This window comes from Perna viridis, chromosome 4 (assembly GCF_037379345.1).
Source record: "Perna viridis isolate PV_CMFRI_1.1 ecotype Kerala chromosome 4, ASM3737934v1, whole genome shotgun sequence".
In the NCBI taxonomy this organism is placed as follows: Eukaryota; Metazoa; Mollusca; class Bivalvia; order Mytilida; family Mytilidae; genus Perna; species Perna viridis.
The window spans coordinates 30,677,984-30,691,147 of record NC_142448.1 but is presented as its reverse complement, the minus strand read 5'-3'; the positions used below and the strand labels follow the sequence as shown (position 1 = coordinate 30,691,147).

The window sequence follows — 13,164 nt, the reverse complement described above, 5'->3', positions numbered from 1 at the left end:
TTTATTTTATGTACGCTATTTAAAAAACAACCGTAGTACTACTGGGACATGGATATGTCACCACTTCAAATGAATTACCGTCTTAAACCTGGCCTAATGAACCCAAATATCCGTTTAATGTTCTCTGCATTGGTGACAGATTACTTTCATTCTTACTTTTTGGTTATTCCTACTTTTTCCTTCTTTCTTAGATTTTATCAGTTCGATAATTTTGTAGGTAATAAAAAATTATCATTTTAATAATCGTGTTATTACCTTTCAATGAATATTGCTTTTTTTTCTTTCTTGCACTTTTCTATTCTGTTTGTTATTTGATACTGGACAAGATTCACAAAAAAACAAAGGACAAAAATACAAATTTTTTTGTAGAACTCTGTAATTAATTGTAAGGCGTAAAAGTTTTAAACAATAATTTCCCTGTCATGTGTTATTTTAGTTTATATTTTTTATATATATATTTTTTTATATTTTTCCTGTCACCGCTCTCCTTTTCTCCTTTGTTTACCCTAGATTTGACTTTCGATGAGCAACTCTGTGGGTGTTTCTAAAAAAGCATAGGACGCTTACCCTACCTGTACACCTGGTCCATGCTTCCAATTTTTTAATGTCCGATTTGGTCATTTATTTTTGTTATTTTGTATGCGTCATTTAAGTTGTTTTATGTTCTTTGTTGTGTGTGTCTGTTTTCCCTGTTTGGTCGTTGTATCTGGACTACATTCTTTTGATTTAGGCTAGAATCGTACCCCTCTTTCTTGATTATTCTTTCGAATTCTGATAAGTTTACATAAATTTTATGGTCGGATTTCATATAATCAGTTAAATCAACACACCCCTAAGCAAAAGTATCCGAAATTTCCTTCAATATTGTGATGGATTAGTTTGACAATTTTAAAGATAGGTATACATGCAAATGCAATACCAGTGTGCATTTGCTTTTAAAATATAAATGATGTCGGGACCTCCATAAATATTGTATGGATTTTGCTTAAACATGATTTTAGTTTCATTGTTAGCATTTGAGACATCGAGTATAACTATCTGTTCATGCCATTATGCAACAGTCTTCAAAATTTGTGATAATATGTGACACAGAAAGGCAGAATTTTACATATTGAGGATGAATTATGTTAAATGATTTCAACGTAAACTATTGAATTTAAGAACGGTTCAGTATAAAATGTAACAAACACATACAAGGTTGGAAGACAGATGATGATTTCAAAAATTGTTATTTAATTTGTCTGTTTTAGTGTTCTTTAAATTGGGTTCGAATATTAGCAAATAACCACTATGTATATTTCTGTAGCAACTTTACTATGTAGCACTTTCTTTGTTAATATCTACGGATTATGTCCCTTTGCAAAATTTCACTTTAGCGTTTTCTTTGTTTAAATATCATAATGCTTAAAGGTGTTAAGTGGATATCGTTTAATATTCACGAGTAAAACTAAGCAATAATCAATGTGTTTTCATCAAAGGCGTCCCTTATAACAAAAACATTCAAAAATGATATACAGAAATTATTAATCTGAAAAAAGTTTTCTCCCCTTATCTTGATGAATTTTAAGTAAAATTGATCTGACGGTAATCTGCTGATGTCAGAAATGTACAATTTTTTTAAAATATTTGCACAAAATTTTAAATTTAAAATAGCATGGTAATTTATATGTCTCTCACCTTTTTGTACCACGCAAGGCTTCAAACTCGTAAATCATTATAGTAATCAATCTGCACCATGAAAACCGATTTGTTCAACGTGTCAAAGTTCCCTTTCCCCTTTCATCTACCCCAGATTGGACTTCTTATGAGCCACTAGGCAGGTGTTTCTAGAAAAGCAGGGGTCGCTTACCATACCGGTGCACCTGGTCCATGCTCCCAGTTTTTTTTTTTGGAGTGAAAGTTCTTTGTTGTGTGTGCCTATTTTCCATCCCCGGTCGTTGTCCCTGGATAACATTCTGTTGATTTCCGCTAGAATCTTAGTTCCTTTAATTAGTCTTTTATACTCTAAATCAAAGTCAAAGATTAAATCGGAATTGTAGAAAAAAAATTAATTACAAAGGAAATCTACGCTGATCAAAGCTATTTGTTGTATTAATTAAATTATTGATTACATTTTGGTACATTAAGTGTTCACCAAATTATTTGATATTAAATGTTTATAAATGCAGGCAGTAGGTTTTGTTTTCAAAACATTGTCATCTATTTCTTATCACAATTCAAATGCATATTTTTTCATAGAAGAAGTTTGGATTAACTGATTAACGATTACTGTACATTGGAAGCATTGGATAAAATTGAAAAAGGAAATAACTGTGTATCTCGTGAATGTTTGGTTGCTTGTTTAGGGAACTTTAAAATCATTTTCTGAGTCATCCATTGTCGATAGGAATAATCCTTTCAACTATCTTATATACATAAGATATAAAAGTAACATAGGAACAAAAGAAAAAACTGTGAGAAAAAGTTTATATTGTGTCACAACATATTATAGAATTTGCTTGATTTTTACGTGAACAGCCTCTGCACATCTTATTAGTAATTATTTTAGCTGCTGATAAAATCTAAGTGATATAACCTCGGACTACTTTAGAAATCGATTATACTACAATAAATGATAATAAAACTAAAAAATCATACACGAAAAGCTATAGACTACCAGGATCTTTTGACCTTTTATCATTCATACAAAAACTGTTTCATTCAGACTAAACAACTAATCACTTATCGGCTTATAATTGTAATTGTAACCTATCAAACATGGTAAGTAATATAAATTTACATTGATGTGCGGCAGGTTGGTGTCAGGAAACAATGTTTAGCCCCTTGAACAGTCGATTGCCCAACCCAAGTAGCTCTACTTACATTTGTGTTTTTTCTTTGAACCCTATTAAAAAACAATGTTATTTACGATTACATGTTTACACATCGATGGATATAATCTTTTTTACATCTTTTCTATCATACGATGACCTTGTATAATTGATCATGACACTTTAAAAAGAGTATATAAGCGCTAGAAACCGCAACAAAAACAGTAACAGTGGGGTTAGCATCTAAAAGTTGCCATGTTGAAGTTGTTCGTATTGACGATTGTTTTCTTTGTGTGCTGTAAAGCTCACTCTTATTATCCACGTAAGTACCTGAAATTTTAGGCGGAAATGCTATCCTTTAAGAATTTTCCTTGATTTTTACGAATTTTGAATGCGAATAAACCAATTCGGATTGTTAAGTCGGAGACAGATAATGTTTAATTTATGTACCTTAATTGACAGTCTTTATTAATTTACATAGATTATAAACTTTACAAGTCTGAAAATATTTTTTATATTGCACAAATGATGTGTCTTTAATTACAAAGTCATTTTTTGATTAATTTCTTCTTCTGGCAAGTGGAAAAGAAGTAATTTTTTAATGAACATTTTTAGTGATTGAGTGTTTTTGTAGGATCAAAGTTTTAACGAATAAAGACCAAGTATCTGGTTTTTAAGGAGGAAAAACAGAAGTATGCTTTCACTTGATTTGATATTGACAGAAAAAGAATTGACCGAATCTTAATTTGTACTCAATAATGCATAGATGCAGAAGAAAATATCATTTGACATGTTGCTCATGTAGATAAGCGTCATTTAAAACAATGATTTTGATTTCATGCTTAGATAATTTACAATAAATTCAAAATATGTAATTATTTCAGAAGCCAACCCATGCAAGTCTGATCCTTGTGAAAATGAGGGAAAGTGTACTGTTGTAGGTTTATCCTACACCTGTGATTGTAAACGTGGATACAGTGGACACAGATGCCAAAGTATGTAAACTAAATATACAGCAGTAGCTTCTATCTAATAATGCACTTGAAAATAAGATGGTAGAGTTCCCACATCCCATTAACCGTCTTTGATATATTATATACTAGGTGTGGTTGTATTTGTATACACTTGCAGATACTCGATACCATCAGAGGCTGTCATATTCAATAACATTTGTGCTGATGTTTGCGCTCTAGATTTACTTACGAGGAAGTACCAGTTGGTTCACGAAAGCAATATTTCTATAAATCTATTCAATTATTTTTCTGTGTCTATACCAATTTTGCCTCATACCTCAAAGAAATTTTTAAGTTCCGAAAAAAAAAGTAATAACACAAATTGGGTTTTCTATAATTGACTGATTACTGAATTTGTATTATCCTATAAACCCTTTGATACCTATATCTTTTTTCCCAATAATTAAGTATAGGTACAAAATATAATAAATTTACTTAAACTGTCTCAATCCCTCTATTCTTAACGCATCTCTTTACGACCATATCATTTCCATTCCACATCCACAATCCGCCGTTGACCATTCGTTGAAACATTTACCTATTCCAGAAATGGTTTATTGTCACAGATCTTTCTATTGATACTGCAATATACGTTTTCAGTCATTATATATTTTTTTTTCAGGATACATTAAGTATTTTCTTTTTTATGATATATCTTGTATGTCAAATGTCATAAAAATTCAGTACGCTGAATATTGTTCAATAACACAACAAAGCTAAAATGAAATTAAAGATAGAATAAATGGGCAGATTTCTTTGACAAAATTACATGGAATTGTAATAGGTCGGATAGTTGTTCAGAACAGGACAATATTTTTTTGTTACGTTATTTTCAGACAAACCCAATCCTTGTGCATCGCAATCATGTACAAATAGAGGTAGTTGCAAATGTTTAGAGGGCAACAACTACAGATGCTCTTGTAAAAACGGTCACTCTGGGAAATATTGTCAAAGTAATTTTAGGGTTATTTGAAATTCTTAACCTTCCCTTTATCTTTTAAAACTCAAACAAAACTAAAATCTTGGTTTCTAAGTCATGAGACTTAATTTTATAAAGGGCATGATGAAGAATTTACATGTCATCCAAAATTAAAAAAAAAACGACATGTTGCTCATCAAAGTTCTCATTTACAATAATTCTAATGTGCTGAAAAGTCTCTGATGTAAGTGTAACCTTCAAAATAGCATTTGGTTTGTGATATGGAAAATCCATTTCCAATATTATGGGGACATGTGTATCACTTATGACGCGGCTTCTTTTTTTTTCTATTACTGTTGTTATTTATTAAACTCATTTACATTGATTAGATGATTCGAAATCAATCGAGAAAAAAAGAAAATCACCCATTATTGTTATAAGTGATGCCTGCAAAGACTAAAAGTGTTTTTTTTTTTTCTATGTTCATCTGAACATAATCTATTTGAAAAAAAAACCTTATTTTCCAACCTTTACTTCGTGGAAGTTTTTAATAAGTCACGCTTTTAAACCATTACTTACATTTGTATAACATCTCCGATGATTAAAAGGATAAAATCTGGATTCATAACTCAAATAATTTCTAAATTATAGAAACTTGAATGTTTTTTAGATAGTCCTTGTAGTCCTAATCCTTGTCAAAACAATGGTCAGTGTTCAACCTCATACTCCCATCCATATTTCAAGTGCAGCTGCAAATCTGGATATTCGGGAAAGAAATGTGAAAGTGAGTATCAAGGCTTATTTTATTACAAGCTATGATTTGAACTATTTCTACTTCCGGTTCTTCTGTAACGTCACCTGAAACAAACCACTAGGTACAAAAGTATAATAAAATATGAACCTTTAATGTATCTAAATATTATATTATGATAGAAACACTCTTGTTCTACTAATGACAACAGCTTTTATAACATTAAATCATAAATTATCAATCTATCTTTTTTCAATAAAATTAGCAATGTCGTAGCCTAGTTTAGTTTCTATTAATAACATGTATTACAAGTTTAATTTTGTTTTTGTCTTTTTGCAAAAGAGAAACCAAATCCATGTGCCTCAAAACCTTGTAAGAACGGTGGTTCATGTAAATGTATTGGTGGCAACAAGTATGAATGTACCTGTAGACGTGGATACACTGGACCGACATGTCAAAGTAAGTTGTTTCAAATAAATCTAGATATCACTTTCAGATCAATTAATTGAAATACATAATCGACTTTTACAAAGTAGCCACATACGCCACAGAAGGCCTATGATAAAGTAAAAAGTATAAAAATAAGATTCAATACATAAACATCCTTTTATTTAAATCTAACAAGCTGGCATAAAATCTTGACAGTAGGGTTAAACCGTAAATTTCTTTTTTATTTTTTATTATAGATAGTCCTTGCAAATCTAAACCATGCAGAAACGGAGGAAGATGTTCAACATCGTACTCCTCTCCATATTACAAGTGCTCTTGCAAAAGAGGATATACTGGAAAACATTGTCAAAGTAAGAATGATCTTGTGTTACTGCAACATTGGTTAGCATACATTTTTTTATTATGGTACTATGTTAAAATTCATCAATTTTTTGTTTTTCAATACGATTTAAGAAAATTTCATACATAAAGCAAACACAATTAAAAGTAAAACAAAAACTGTCCTGAGTTCCTTAAAATATTCCATTGTATATGTGTATACATACGAAACTGACAGAAACAATATGTAGTCATTAAAGAATTGAAAAGTCAAATGCAGTAATCAAATCAAGTAAAACCGTCCTGATATATTTACTGTAGACAGTCCATGCAATGAAAAAACATGCCAGAACGGAGGAAAATGTTCAACAACTTATTCTTCTCCCTATTATAAATGTTCCTGCAAGAATGGATATACCGGCAAGCGATGTGAAAGTAAGATTAGATGACTTTATTCAAATCATTTAAATGACTTTCATTCTAATCTTTATATCTGATAAAGAATATTAATGGTATTAAATTTTGTTTTCTATTGTCTTTTTTTCTCTGATACGAAACGAAATGAAATTACTTTTTCCGGTAATTTCGGTATTTTTGTTTTGAGGAATGTATTGATATTTTTTAGATTAAGATATTCCTATATACTGCTTTGAATACTGTTGTTTGGACATATTAAAAAAAATAAACCATATCTAAAAGAGTCATTCCTCTTCCACTGTAATAACATCTGAAATTATGGAAAAGTACTTTTACAGAAACCGATATCAATGCACAAAGTATTTCAGTCTGACTTTGTAAACAGATTATACACGATTAACATAGCCTTAAAACTTAATGATTAGTGTAATGTATTGAATTTCAATTTCATTGAACCAATTTGGTTATAGAAAAACCTAATCCTTGTACAAAGAAACCATGTCAGAACGGAGGAAAATGTTCAACAACTAATTTTTCTCCCTACTTTAAATGTTCCTGCAAGAATGGATTTACCGGCAAACGATGCGAAAGTAAGGTTAAATAATTTAAATATATTTCTCAAAACTACGTTTTCTTCCTTATTTCATATACTTGAAATTGATAAATTAGATTTAAATTATATTTCGTTTCTCTTATTCTTTTAAAGTCAACGAAATGATATTTTTGTTTTTAAGGAATCTTTGTATATATTTTTCTGATTTGAATTTATCTATGTATTTAGTTCATACGCTAGAGGTTAATCTTTAATACACATGTACAGCACACTTAAATGTACATTAGCAGTATGATTAGTATTTGGGCTTTCATTTTTTAACCTTACCATTTTAAAGGGTCATCCTGTCTAATTGTATTATCATAGAAATCAATTTAAAAGTATGTTTTCTCAAATTAATTTCCATGCACTACCATTATGCGACATGTTGTAAAATGATAATACAAGAATTATATATCCAAAATACTAAATACTAAGTGTAATATATTGAATTTAAATCTCAACCATCAATTTTGCTATAGAAAGACCTAATCCCTGTACCAAGAAACCATGCCAGAACGGAGGAAAATGTTCAACAACTTATTCTTCTCCCTACTATAAATGTTCCTGCAAGAATGGATTTACCGGCAAACACTGTGAAAGTAAGATCTATTGACTTATTTTCCTAAAAACTGTCGTCTTTATTTTTTCACCTTTTCTCGTATTTGTCTATAAGAAGCGAAATACAATTCCTTGTTTCGTACAGTTTCGATATTTTTGGTTTATAAGAATCTTTGTATACTTTTTGTTTATATATGTGTGTCTTCCTTTTTATTGTTTCGAATGCTGCTTATGAGAGGTTACATTTACACCTCAAACATTATATTTTAAGAAACGATTATTTTTAAATTCTAATTTCGGTATGTTTTCTTTTGAGGAATATATATTTTAATATATTTGAAATTATGTTCTTCCTTTGCATATCGTTCTAATGCTGATGCTAGGAGGTTACTTCATGAACATTGGATACAGTACACCAAAATTTACATTATCAATATGAATGGTATTTTTCAATTAACTTTACAATATTATCTAAAATAGTCAATCCTATTTCAATGTAATATCACCTTAAAGAATATACAAATTCTTTTGCAAAAACCGATGTCCATATATCTAAAGTATTCCGCAGGAAATTGTCAACTGACGATGCATGAATTATATATTGAGATATAACATTAACAAAACAATTTTGTTGTAGAAAGACCTAATCCTTGTACCAAGAAACCATGCCAGAACGGAGGAAGATGTTTAAAAACTTATTCTTCTCCCTACTATAAATGTTCTTGCAAAAATGGATACACCGGCAAACAGTGCGAAAGTAAGATTTAGTAACTAAATCTGTTCATTAAATCTGTCTATGTTCTCCTCTTATATGTTTGAAATGAATACAAATTCGATTCAATTGATGTTTTGTAAGGAATCTTTATTTAATTTTGAATTTAGATACTCCTGCGTCTTTTGGTTCATATTCTGTGAAGAGAAAATACTCCCTGAAAAACGTGTACAGCACACCGTTTTTAACATTATCAATATATGTATGAGTGTCATTTTTGCATTTAACTTTTCCAATAACTCCTAAAGGGTCTATACTTTTGCGTTATAACATTATCTGAAATGACACAAAAATGTTTTGCTCAAACTTATGATAATGAACTAAATATAGTGTGTTGAAATCTTGCCTCAATTAATGATTTTGTTATAGGAAAGCCAAATCCATGCGCTAAGAAACCATGTCAGAACGGCGGACGCTGTACATGCTTAGTTGGCAACAATTACAAATGTACATGCAAGTCGGGATACAATGGAAAAAACTGTGAAAGTAAGAATTTCAGCGACCTTTATGACCACCTAAAAGTATCAAGAAACAAAAACTTCTAAAATGTGAAACATACTTTTTTTGTTAATTAAAGCCTTTCAAAATTTAATAGAAAAAACTTACATAATATTATCCTTTACAAGTTTTACTGTAGTAGAGTTTTGGGAGGCTAGGCATCTTTATGTTCATTTGTTCAACTGGGCCATACATAACTTACATTCCTATCTGGATACAAATGAAAGCCTTGATTTGTCAAAGGAATAACCGTAACAAAATATACAAAAAAAACTATACGGTAAATATAATGATTCGTTTAAAGTGTATTTTTTAATATGTCGTTTAATTCTATATCGGGTCAATCAAATTCATGTACTTTTCTAACGTAAGGTACCCTTTCGGTAGGTGCAATTTTTGTTTCACTTTGTTTGCTTTTGTTTTTGTTTTGTTTTTATTTTTATTTTTATTTTATTTTATTTTATTTATGTATTATTTTTTTTTTGTGGGGGAGAGTACATAAAGTCACTAATCAATTACTAGGTCATTTCTGCTGATGGAAGATTCAATTAATACTTCTACATGTGTTTGTAGAACGCACTGATCGTTGTGGAGGTTGCAAAAACGGTGGTATATGTAAATGTAATGGTGGGAGTAACTATGAATGCAAATGTCCTGCTAGTTACAGTGGCACCCATTGTGAACGTAAGATAGTGATTTGCGAGAGTTTTTAACTATGAAATTCTACAAAAGCACGGAACATAATAACGATCCTGAATTTTTACGAACCAAATGCCATTTAACTCTAAAATAACAAAGAAATCTTTGATATTATATAATTATAATTGCAACATTAGACAAACACGTAAAGATGAAAATCATGTTTTACTAACTGAGTAGTGTAACCTGGTAGCTAAAGATACATCTACGGACTTGCTCATTCAATAACGCACTAAAGATAAAATAGGTCTTTTTTTCAAAAATGTACCATTTTTAATGGAGAGAAGAAGTAAAATATTTTTAATTTTACTACTCTCGTAACTTGAGTAATTCATCAAGTGGTAATGTGTAGTTATGTTACGAAATTATAAACGATTTTAAAATACTTTGAATCATGGAATTATCCTAACCCCAAAACATGACCTAAACGTCAACACAGGAAGCAAAGACGATCTACATACACAATGCAGCGAGCCGAATAAAAAGTAAAAAGATGGAATCCAAGACATCACACAAAAAACTAAAAACACTATAGGTAGCTATATGAACTCACAAAAAAGAAAAAAAAACTAAAGAGTAATCAAGGGAACCAAGGTTTTAGCGGTGACCTAGCATGTAATTGAAATTATTTATAATGCACCCATGATTGTTCAGTTTTTAAGAATACTAAACATAATTTTGTCATGTATGTGTTTTCCGTGTCTTGTCTTAAATATTGGATTGTATTCTTATGATTTCCGCTCGATTCTCGATACTCTTGATTACTTATAATGCAAAGAGTTTCAAGTAGTGGGGTAATCTGTTGTTATTAAATATATTTTGCGTGTATATTACAGGTAAAAGATACTATTAAGAAAAATGTCTCAGAGCAGAGGACAGAGTCGTAAAGTTATATAATAAATCTTTAATATTTAGTTTATCTTTATTTAAGTATTTGATATTGAAAAACTTAAAGTTAAAAGTGAAATCCGCATGCAAACAAGCAAAAGACTAGTAATGTTGCAAACTGGAAAACATACACGAATATTTTATTCTTACAAATTTAATAAATCACAAAGAGAAAAAAAACACTTCAACTTATTTGAATATTTGAGTCTTTCTAATAGTACTAGTACGACTAATAAACTATACTTGTTTCCATAAGGAAAATTACGAAATGACTTGCCTCATTCATTTCTTAAACTACCGCTCATCAAACACTGTTGAGACTTATATGTATACCGCTAATGTTTTAGCAAAAACATTTATTAAGAGTATAAGAAACCTTTCAAGCCGATATAACAATAGCATAAATGTGATGAATTCATTTGACAAAAATCTAAGACGGCAAAGGAGTCATGGCCATCGCCACTATACATCACCTAAGTTACATGATGTCTCCATAGATGGTCTCCTTCCTTTCATACAAAAACCTCTTGGACTTCATCACATTATAACCAAACTTTATTCTATATCTCCAACTCTATTACACTCCCTTTACAAAACAAGTCTTGACACTCCTGTTTCTGACCCCACCTCATTATTATACAGACGTGTTGCCATCATTTTGGATATTGGTTTCCACAGACTCTTTAAACCAGTTTGTGTGAAAAGTCAAGATGAAGAAAAAAGATCATTTCTTCCACTACCGTGTGTCAACAAAAGTATAGATGCAATTAATTTGGCTAACATCCTCCATCACAAAAACGTCAACAACAAAATTCTCCCATATTTCAAAGACAAATCCGTACTAATTATTTCATATTCCTATACTTCACCCATTGCATCAAAATTTTCAATTATAAAAGGCTATTACAGAGCCTCGAGATTGAAGACTTCAAGGCTAAACCACCTATGCAAGAAAGTGGATAAAACGAGAAGAAGACATTGATTCTCTGTCAGAGTGGTTAAAGGCCGTAAGGTCTTTAATTTTGAAACGAATGAAAGTTTTAAGTAGATCAATGAGTGCCAAAGCTACACCAGTTTTCAAAAACACTGATGTAGCAAAAACATTGTTTACTATACATGACAAATATGTTGTCGTTCCACCAGACAAATCCCAAAACAACATTATTTTTGTCTGCAAAACGTTTTGTTTGACATCAAATATTTATTATCAGAGGTACACGTAGAAAATAATAGCTGTGATAAGACCTATACCGCTACCACACTCTCCAAGGAAGAGATTGTGGAAAACCATAAATCTGGGCTATCCTCTTTTGGTCTCTCTACCGAGGACGATGATTTACCGTCTATGTACTGGATTTCTAAACTTTCAGAAAGAAGGAATATCGTTTGGCTAAATCTTTTAATCTCAGTTTCCGCTATACAGATGACGTATTATCTTTAAATAATCCTAATTTCGGGGATTTGATACATCGCATCTATCCAAAAGAACTTGAGATAAAGGATACTACACTGTGAAGTCACATCATATCTTGACCTACACTTAGAAATCGATGGTAAAGGAAAACTATTGACCAAACTTGACGACAAACGTGATGACTTTTCATTCAGAATTGTCAACTTTTCTTTCATCTGTGGCAACATCCCTTCGGCTCCTGCGTATGGAGTGTTCATATCAAAACTCATACGTTATGCCAGAGCTTGCCGAAACTACGCAGACTTTTTATATCGCGCTATAACTATAACAAATAGGTTTGTGGAACAGGGTTATGTCGCTACAAGATTGAAGTCATCACTACAGAAATTTTATGGTCGTCATCGTGAACTCGTGGATCGTTGTGCGCCATGAAAACTGATTTATTCAACAGTTCATAGTTTTCCTTTCCTCGTTTGTCTACCCCGGACTTGACTTTTATGAGCAACTCGGCGGGTGTTTCTAGAAAATCTTACCCTACCGGTGCACCTGGTCCATGCTATCAGTTTTTAGTAGAGTCTGAGTTGCTCATTTGCTTTTGTTTCTTTGTGTGTATGATTTTAGTTATTTTATGTTCTTTGTTGTGTATGTCTGTTTTCCACGTCTGGTTTAGTCCCTGGATTACATTCTTTTGATTACCGCTACAACCTTGGTTCCCTTGATTACTCTTTGTTACAGTATGAATTTGCATATTCTATCTCTTGCTCATTTTACTTTTTCAAACACTCTTTTTCTTTGGAGTCTTGCGTGTTCTTTCCACAATAACAAGAACAATTTTTTTTTACTTTCCACTGAAGACAGATTTAATTGTGTATGAATTATTCACAAGTGCAAAATCAAGAAAAGAAGGTATTAACATTTATAATCAGCTTTCTCTCTCATCAAACATTTAAAAAAAAATCGTCAATAAAAAGCGCCTCATAACCAAAGAATTCTTGTGATACATGTCAATTAAAAAATGACCTCACGTTTCAAGAACACGGCCGACTTTCGTAAAATTCTTCA

The 13,164-nt window shown here is 31.0% G+C and overlaps 1 protein-coding gene across 1 annotated transcript; it reads left to right on the top strand.

Moving 5' to 3' along the window:
- Positions 1-3,027: 3,027 nt before the first annotated feature.
- LOC148619713 (uncharacterized) lies at positions 3,028-10,714 on the top strand. The gene is made up of 12 exons (XM_088579931.1): positions 3,028-3,132; positions 3,695-3,805; positions 5,413-5,526; positions 5,836-5,952; positions 6,180-6,293; positions 6,583-6,696; positions 7,149-7,268; positions 7,753-7,872; positions 8,469-8,588; positions 8,973-9,089; positions 9,675-9,785; positions 10,637-10,714. Exons 1-12 carry the CDS (start codon positions 3,066-3,068, stop codon positions 10,651-10,653), a joined length of 1,242 nt encoding a protein of 413 aa, XP_088436057.1. The 5' UTR covers positions 3,028-3,065; the 3' UTR covers positions 10,654-10,714.
- The last annotated feature ends 2,450 nt before the right edge of the window (positions 10,715-13,164 follow it).

What these genes read in the sequence shown, in the direction of transcription:
- LOC148619713 (XM_088579931.1), top strand. Translation starts at nt 3,066, where the DNA reads ATGTTGAAGTTGTTCGTATTGACGATTGTTTTCTTTGTGTGCTGTAAA. An exon ending in CAGTGGACACAGATGCCAAA is followed by an intron (nt 3,806 to 5,412) that starts GTATGTAAACTA and finishes AATGTTTTTTAG; the next exon opens with ATAGTCCTTGTAGTCCTAAT. An exon ending in CACCGGCAAACAGTGCGAAA is followed by an intron (nt 8,589 to 8,972) that starts GTAAGATTTAGT and finishes ATTTTGTTATAG; the next exon opens with GAAAGCCAAATCCATGCGCT.